The sequence below is a fragment of the Geospiza fortis genome, unplaced genomic scaffold (genome assembly GCF_000277835.1).
Source record: "Geospiza fortis unplaced genomic scaffold, GeoFor_1.0 scaffold55, whole genome shotgun sequence".
NCBI lineage: Eukaryota > Metazoa > Chordata > Aves > Passeriformes > Thraupidae > Geospiza > Geospiza fortis.
In genome coordinates, this window is record NW_005054308.1 from 2931258 (window position 1) to 2940696 (window position 9439).

At 39.4% G+C, this 9439-nt stretch overlaps 1 protein-coding gene across 1 annotated transcript; it reads right to left on the minus strand.

Moving 5' to 3' along the window:
• Window positions 1-3821: 3821 nt before the first annotated feature.
• Window positions 3822-8136, minus strand: PPP2CA (protein phosphatase 2 catalytic subunit alpha). Its single transcript, XM_031066853.1, has 6 exons — window positions 7912-8136; window positions 7251-7424; window positions 7016-7105; window positions 6564-6725; window positions 5707-5825; window positions 3822-4988 (listed from the first exon to the last, which is right to left on the minus strand). Exons 1-6 carry the CDS (start codon window positions 8026-8028, stop codon window positions 4916-4918), a joined length of 735 nt encoding a protein of 244 aa, XP_030922713.1. The 5' UTR covers window positions 8029-8136; the 3' UTR covers window positions 3822-4915.
• Window positions 8137-9439: the final 1303 nt, after the last annotated feature.

A 9439-nucleotide genomic window follows, 5' to 3' on the forward strand; every position in this document is an offset into this window, starting at 1 on the left:
GACTCCTGCACTGATGGCCACGATAAAGGCTTTTCACAGCAAGGTTTAGGGTTAGGCTGGCTGTAAGGGGGTGTTTTCTCAAACTCCTGAAAAATAAAGGCATTTGGGAGCCAGGCTAAAGCCTTTCAGCCCAATCGATCATGCAATTATCAATGTAAACAGGACACTCCTCTTTTACAGTTTAGCACTTTCGGTTTTAAATGCATAATCTGGAAAACAGCTTATAGATTTATTGAAATTAATAAACAAACTACTAAAGCAACAAAAACAAACCAAAAGAACCTAACCTCAAAAAATCCAGATGTATTTGGGGGAAATGTACTGAGGAAGACGTATACAGAAGTCAAGACAACCAAAAGCAAAGATTTAGTTTAATTTATACAACCTTGTGCAATGATATGAGTAGATGCAAAATGGAGTGTTCTCCTCAAAATCACTTTCCTGCCAAGTTCTCATGTAGGATGCTCACCCTGATCACGCTGCTCCTCCTCCAATTAGCAGTCCCAGGTACTATTAGCAACTAATGTTTTATACATTATTTATACCAGCAGCAATCAGTTTAGTCTCCATCCCAAAGTTCAGTTCACCAGAGAGTAATTAAGAGATCAGCAGTTCAACTAATCTTAAAGACTAAAGCTTTTAAGCTCCAGCACAGGTTTTAAAAGGCTAAAACTTGCAGCACTGCTTAATTTAAAACCAAAAGTGTTGTTTCAGCCTTTTTCCCTGTCCATATGCCAAAGCACTCTGGTCCCTTGCTCAAGAAAGCAGCCTGCCTTTATTCCCATCCAAAAGGAGTAAAGCCAAATGAATTAGAGCACCAAAATAACTTTCTGTAAAACCACAGAAGGCTGACTCATGAACTGCTGACTCTGCAGGGCTTTGTTGGTGTGTTCATGGGTACTGAAAGATTTCTACACAGTCCAGTGTGATTTTTACTTGACACTTTACCTGTTTCTAACCTTCTCCCAGAAGAACTTGCAGAACACCAATACACTGTCATGACTGCCACAGAACACAGAAGGCATCCAATGCCTTCTACAAGGCCTCAGAAATCTCTGCTTGCAGACATTTTGCTCCAAAAATCCAAGCTCATACAAACCATGAGTACTGTTACAAAAAATAGAACACGTAAAAAGCCATTTCTCAGGCAAAATTTGCTCTAACCTACACGGCAACCCTTAAAATACATTAAGAGTTTCCAGGAGTGCTCTGCATCCAGACAAAACAAGCAGCAATTAAAGCAATAAATGAGTGTGGAACAGATGCATAAGGAGGCAATCATAGTGGAGGCACACCTTCAACTCACTGAATTTGGAGCAACATTTAATTTGAAATTCAAAATTATGATCACACTTGCATCTTACAACCATTTGTCCTGAATGAGTATGAGTACTTTTTCTTCAGCCCCCTCTCAAGGTCACAGCTCCTCCAAGAGCAGGAACTGCACTCCAGTATTGCTAAGGAAAAGAATGCGTTTATTGAACTATGTAAAAAGTAAACCCAGCACTATCATAGCAGTTTGGTTTTGTCTTGTAGAGGAGGAAATCCTTTACAAGTCAGGATAAATTTTTAAATTGTCAGAGCAAAGACTTGTCCCAAGGTCCTTGAAACACAACTGCTTTCTAAAAAGGACTCAGTGCTTCAATTTACTACTATAAAAATCAAAATAAATCCCATGGAACATGGATTGGTAGGTATTGGCACCTCTCAGCAGTTTTTTCTGTTACTAGAGGAGCTTTAGACAGGAACTGGACCAAGACAGAGGCAGGTGAAGTGTGACAGCTTCCATTGGCAGGATGTCCCCTCACCACCTTTTTCACAGAGCAGAATTTCTTCTGTCACCATCCAGACACCTGGGGAAGGAGGTAATGCTCTCTCTGCACCCTCCCACACATCCAGTATCCTGCCAGGGCGTCAACAGAAGACCTAAACCAGGCAACACTGCCCAAGCACTTGGGGCAGGGATACTGAGTGTGTACAGCAGCATCAGCAGCTGAAACAATCCAAAATGAGCCCCAGGTGAATCACACACATTGGTTACCTTGGACAAAAATCCACCTGCAGCAGCAGCTTGGGCAGCAACAGAGCAGGGACTGGGGCAGCAGCCAGCCCCAAACTCCAGGGATCTGTGAAGGGGGGGGCATAAGTAGAGGAACAAAGCACAGGGTGGAAACAGGCAGAAGAAAGGTGTAAAAAGGTGAAGGGGGAAGAAAATCTGGTAAATCTATACACTTCTGTATGTATATAATACGTATTTTGTCTCTTGTTTTTGATTTAATGGGCCCTTAGTTCAGGACAGGCCTACAGCAGTTTAGGGTGCTCACTTTGATACGGTATGTCCAATGACTTATGCAAAATGAAATCTGGAAAGCTTAAAACCCTCCTCCTTTGTCCATCAATATTCTCCTGGCTCTATTCAAGTTCTGAGAAAGAAGAAAAAAAGAGAAAGAACAGCTCATAGAAAAGTATAATTTCATTCCCAACTGCCTTCTGATAACCTAAACCCCAATGTCAGCCCTCCCCACTAAGGACTGCATGTGACATTCCCACTTCAACACTGAACCACCAAAATACAGGAGTTCCAGCTGTGCCTCTAGTTTGTATTGCATGGCAGGCATTGTGGAGATGGGAGGAATTACCACTGAGCTCCAAAACCTGCTAATTTCTCTGCAGCCACCATGGTCACAGGCTGAAGTAAAGGAAGTTTTCTGCAGGTACCAATCAGCTACCAATAAATCAAACCCCAATTATCTGTATCTTTGTTTCTTCTCTTGCATCTTCCAAACATGAGTTCAGATGGTTAGTGCTCCATCACAGCAACGTATTTTTTCTTCTCAATGTGGTTTTTGCACTGGAATCTTCACACAGACCATCACAACATAATTATAGAGGAAAGCACAAAAACTGGAGTGACTCCAACATTGTCCATGGACTTTACTAACCACTTGGATTTGTGTACAGAAACTGAAGCAAGGAAAGGACTGCTCCCTGCCAGAGCAGATGAGTCACACCAATTAAAGCAACAAGGAAAGCAGAAAATAGGGCAAAGTCATTCCTCTTGAAGGAATGGTGTCAATGAAAGCACAAAGTCTCATCTACACAAACACAGAAAAAGACAAGCGACAGGAATGGAACGTGAACTACTCTCAGCAAAGGATTTTTTAATAGTGATCAAAGCAAAAGCTCCCAATATACTAAAAAAAGCCACTTCAGATGCACTTATTTTTAGCATGCACTTCTTCCTGTAAGAGATCAAACTACAGCACTGAGGTCTCCAGGAGCCACTTGGAACCCAACCTACAGGACAAGGCTCAAATTTTGCTGAAGGAAAAGCAATGACTTGAGCCTTTCTGAAAGGGAATGAAGTAATGCTTGATGAAATGCAGCATCTTCTTTGCAAGTTAAAGAATTAAGTGGTCCTCCAGCTTTTCAGAAAATCATGTCTAGGACTAGACCTCCAGGTGAGTTGGACATTTGCAAAATTTCTGTGTGTTCCCTTAGAAACAAGCAGTTTAAAAAACAAGCCTCCATGTTATTACAGAATCTACATTATGCCCAAGAAACTTTAAGTCTCAAACAATATGAATGTAAGAGACCTTTTACTAAGTCAACAGCCAGGTACATCATTTAGATGTACCCAAGAAGTTTCACACACAAGCCTTAAGAAGGCATGACACTTGAATTTCAGCTTTGAACCAAATCATCAAAATTGGGTTCAAATTTTGAAGAAGTTAGTAGAAAGGAAATACTTAAACAGAAGTTAACATAAACCACATACCACTGTTTTTCAGAATGGAAGCCTGGGCAAATACACGTAGCACTAAACTTCAAGTTGTTTCCTTTAATATTTACAAAACTGGTTTTATTCTTAGTTTTTCAGAAAAATGGTTTTAAGTATTAGCACCTACATTGTAAATGACTCAAACTTAGATTTACACTTGAAATAAAGCCACAACGCAATCAGTTAAGTGAACTTATATTCTTCCATTTCTGAGTATTTCAGTAGAGCACCAAGAGGGAAAGACCAACATGTGAATAACCAGCAAGTGAGACACAGACCCAGGCACCTTCCTGGGACAGGATTCAGAAGGTCAGAGTTTTCCAGCACACTCCAAATCACCTCAGTTTTAGTTATTTATAAGGTGGAAATTTCTATGCAAGTTTATAAAACCCATTCAGCTACATGTTAGTTTATTAAACCACAGTTGACCTGAGATGCAATTAGAATTTTGACATTTTTCCATACTTAGTTCACAAGTTTATTATGAAAAACACTGCAGCTCTGTCCTGCAGTAACATTGTTTTACAGAAAAAAACAGTTCTGTTCAAAGTAATTCACTATCCTTGGACAATTACAAGGGACAATATGGTAGGGCAGAGTGGAAAAGGGAACTGAGTGCAGACAAAAAAAAAAAATCAATACAATTAAATTAAACAGTATTCCCTGAAAATAAAACAAACAAACAGTTTCAGAACAAATATGAGGCCTTGGTACTTATTTTAAAAATGTTCTTTAAGCTTCAATGATTGTTTGCTGCTACCCTTATCTACAGTCATGCTGAATAAAGCTATAGCTAAATGGAAAGTTAAATGTATTCACGAGGTGTTAATGTCTACATCTTATTATTTGCAGTCTCTCAGAGAAAGCAAAAGTAACTACAAATAGCGCTATGCCAGAAACTGGTTTCTTGACCAACAATGTTGCTTCAGCATGCAATGAACTGGTTCATTCTAAAGTGGTCACAGTTGTTGATGACAAGAGGCTTTGTATTGAATATGGCACGTCTTTTGGTCCATGTGAAAACAAAGTTTGAATGTTAAATATTTTCTGACACTTTGGAGTTACTGTTGCTCTTCCCATTTTCTTTAGGTCAACATATGGTTCATGGCAATACTGTACAGGTCTAAAATCTCTTTACAGGAAGTAGTCTGGGGTGCGACGAGTAACATGCGGTTCACCTCTGCGCGGTGCCGGGTCAAACTGCAAACTGAGAGCACAGACAGCAGTGAGAGCTCAGCCTTCACTCAGGTATGCTCTAGCCATGAGTTACAGAGCAATGGTTTAACACAAGTGAGTCTCTGCAAGTTTTATCAACCAAGTTTTCTAGGACAAGTGTTCTAGCTCTTCCACTCCTGTTAGTATGTACTTTTAACCATCACATTTTAAACTCCTCTTACCATTAATTTTAGCTTTAAGACTCAAAGTGGTTGAACATTTGTATCTATCAGAAAGTTAAAAGTCTCCAGTTATTATCAAAGAGGGCAGTATGCACAGCGCTTCTCCCTCATTTACTAGTGAAGTTGCTGCTGCAGTAGTTAGAAATCTCATTTAAAGACCTGACACCCAACACCTGAAGAATTCAAAGGTTCCAAAAGTCTCCTGCCCAAGACTGACAAGAAGGCATTACCTTAGATGTCACAGACTACTCCTGCTCTCAAATCACATCCATACGCAGTAAGTCATTAAAATCCAGATAGTTATACAAAACAAGATTGAGGAGTCTCACTTTAATCTCACAGAGAAGATCTCAACAGCAACTGTTCCAGAAGCTTGACTCCAAGACTTTAAATGTGACTGACCCAACAATTCCACAATCACTCCACCTCCCAAAAGCTTAGAGAGGGGAAAAACCCCCATACTTTAACGTAATTAAATGGGATCCTCAAATCACAGGCAACATAATTCTCATTTTTAAATATACTTACAAGGAGTATTTTAGAGTGTCATCAAGTTCCATAATTGCAGCCTGGTTGCCACAACGGTAACAATAGTTTGGAGCACTGAAAATTGTTACTACATTCCGATCATGGCACCAGTTGTACCCCTGGAGAGGAAGGAAAAAATAATTCAGACAACCAAGTTAATGCACCCCATGTAACCACCTGACTACAAAGCAACCTTTTAATGTGCACAGCCCTAAGTGGCATTTGTAGGGTTACTTTAAATAAGCTTAAGGCTGTATCTTTTTTCTCTTCTGGAGAGAAAAAGGGTAAAAAGGAATTTTGGCCTTCATAGGCTGCTTCCTACTAGCAAATATGAGCTAGATATTAAAAAAAAAACACCTAGCAGGATTTCTCCATTAGATTAGCATTAAATAGTTAAAACAGCAATTCTGAAGTACACAATCCACTCTGAACCTTCAACTATGATCACCAAAACCAGAGTCCAGACATACATTTAAAAACCTGAACTGCTAGCAACCACTAGAGACCAAGAACAAAGTCACGCATCCAAGCTAAAGAGAAAAATTACACCTTTTTTCCCAAGAGACACATATTTAAAAACCTTTTTATCTACACAGAAATGCAATACCACATCTAGTACCAAAGCCTGGCTTGAGATATTGCTGTAAATTTTCAGGAAAACAAGGCCAAAAAAAGGTTACTCCACTGTCACATTCCTTCAGCAGCACGTGAATACTGCCAAGGTCAACTTTCTGGAATACTCCTAGCTGGATCATCACCGGTCACAGTAGCATATGCACATCTCTGACACACAAAGCATGGAATAAATGGATCAAGGACACAACCCAAAGTTTGAACACACAGGATGTCCTGCTCACCTCCATTACCAACTGATGAGCTCTTGAAACCAACGTAAGGCCATTAGCATGGTTAAAGGTTTCTGAAATATCCTGTCCAAACGTGTAACCTGCACCTCGAGGAGAAATTCCCCAGCCACCGCGATCATCTGGATCTGACCATAGCAAGTCACACATTGGACCCTGTAAGAGATGGAGAGGATGTTTCAGAGGTGAAGTACAAAGAACCAAAAGCAAACAAAACCAAAAATGCTTGCACTTGCACCACCCCTGCACAACTCTTTGAGACTTAATATGTTTCTTTCTTTAAGCAAGGACATGCCCATCATTTTTCCTTTAAAAAATCCAGAACAAAGACAACAGGCCCTTTAATATTGCTAAGTTGATTTGAATTTAATTTTCAGCCTGCAAGCTTAACCCCCAATACATGGTGAATCATCAATCTCATTGGCTTAGAAAACATTTTTCAGTACCTCATGGGGAACTTCCTGCAAGCGATCAAGTGCTCTGATGTGATCCAGTGTATCTATAGATGGAGAGAGGCCACCATGTAGACAAAAAATCTGCAAGAGTTAAGAAACATGAAGTTTACTTGCATTAACCAGTGCAGTCAGAACAGTTTAGAATAAAGATGAGAACTAACAGAATGCAATGTTAAGAACTCCCTTTACAATAAAAAACATTCAGCTTTGTCAAATGTCAACATACCTGGCCATCCACCAAGGCAGTTAGAGGCAGGTAATCAAAAAGGTCTGTAAAGTATTTCCAAACATTTGCATTTCCGTATTTCCTTAAACATTCATCATAGAAGCCATAAACTTGTGTGATTTGCCTGCTTTCATGGTTCCCTCGAAGAATTGTGATGCGTTCACGGTAACGGACCTAAACAGAAGAGTTTATTTTAGCACATCAGTGAGCAACTCTTCCCCAGAACAGAATTTGCACTCCTCAATCCCTGCCATACACCAATAAACCATTCTGAAGATTATATAATAACCTTTAGGGAAAAAAGGACTCATTTATTCCAATTTTCAACTGCCAATTACTTTTGAGATTAATTACAAGTTATATTTATTATTACTAGGGGACTTCACTACACCTGTGCATTAAGCTGATCTCCCCAAGCAAATTCTTAAAGATTGCTACTTAGGCAAGTAAAAAATAAACACTCATTTTAGATGAAGCTCAGGCTTGCACCTGAACATTTTTATATTTTTTTTAAGAAGTGACTTAGAAAACTAAGAAAGCCAAGAAGTCAGTTTCAGTCGCTTTAATACCAATGCAGTGAAAAACATAATAGATATTAAGTGTAGTCAGGATAGTAATGATATCTTTTATACAAAACTGTAAAGCTGAGAAGAAAAGTTACCTTAAGAGCTACAAGCAATGTGACTGTTTCGACTGAATAATATCCTCTGTCAACATAGTCCCCCATAAACAAATAGTTTGTGTCTGGTGATTTGCCTCCAATTCTGAAAAGTTCCATGAGGTCGTGAAATTGTCCATGGACATCTCCACAGACTGTGACTGGACATCGCACTTCTTGTACGTTGGATTCTTTTGTCAAAATTTCTTTAGCCTGTAAAGCAAAAAAGCACATAAATTGTGAGTTTGTCTATGAAGAGCTGTTTTATTCAGAGCATGCTCTACCACTTCCAACTCTGCTACCTGCTCTCTTTAGGAGCTCTCGTCCCTTCCTTCCCTGAAGCACTTGAGCGAGAAGTTTATCTTTACTTAAATGCCCTTAAAACAGCATTTCACTTTATGAAACCTTGTATTAGTAATTAGTAGTTGCATGGCTGCTTTTCCTTCTTGAGGACAGTATTTGAAGCAAAACTTCAGACTTTGTAGAAAAATGGTTCTGTGAAGCACAGAACAATGAACATCACTACTGGAACTTTAAAAGCTTTTAAGTATTTTGAAAAATGGAATCTAAAAATCCTGCCAACATCTTACTTTCAAAAGCCCGAACTCAGACACAGCCAAAACACTACCAATACCTTGGCACTCACCTGTACAAACATCTTCACCCACCTGCAAAGGCAGGGGGTCCTGCATGAAGCAGAATGAGAACATCCACAGGTACCAGCAATTACAGAGCAGGCCATTACCTGTGCAAGTTCTCTCAACAAGTTTTGTGATTAAACACAGACTAATAACATCAAGCTGTATCTTCATAAACCAAAGCTGGCTAAGATGCTTGTAACCACCATTTTTCCCCAAAAAAATGTGTATATAAAAGCTGCAGACAAAGGTAATTTGTATGAAGAAGCACAGGCTAAATATAGCACCAGAAAGGCAATTCTGAAATAATGCAAGACAGTGGTTACAGTTTGTTCTCAGAACAGTCACCAGACACATGCCACAATGATTTGCTAAATCAAGAAGGTATTAGAAATATAAATAGTAACAAGTTTACTAGTTACCATCTACTAACACTTCCCTCTTTTTCAAGCATCAATGCTCCTATTCAAAAAGGATCCCTTTTTTACCTCATTAAATCAATTACAAGAAAATACATAAAAATTATATTCTAGTCTATAACCCAAGTTGTCTACAAGAAAGTGGCTGACACTCCCACCCAAAAGTGGTGTCACTGTCCCACACATCATCCTGGCTGACCACCATGGTCACCACTTCAAAAAGAAGCAACACCTGAGTTTAAATGATGGAAACTCATGAAATTCAATGTTTCACTGCAAAGAAATGCAAAAATACAGCATGGCTAAGCACCCTGCACAACACAAAGCTTTAGGTGTCACTCTGCAGACGTATTTACATCAAAAGTCAGTCTCATATGACAGTTTCCACTTGCACTGTGCCCAGTACTAAAGATAGGTCATTCCTGGCTTGTGGTCAATGCTTAAAGTGCAGATGTATTTTAAGATAGCCTGACT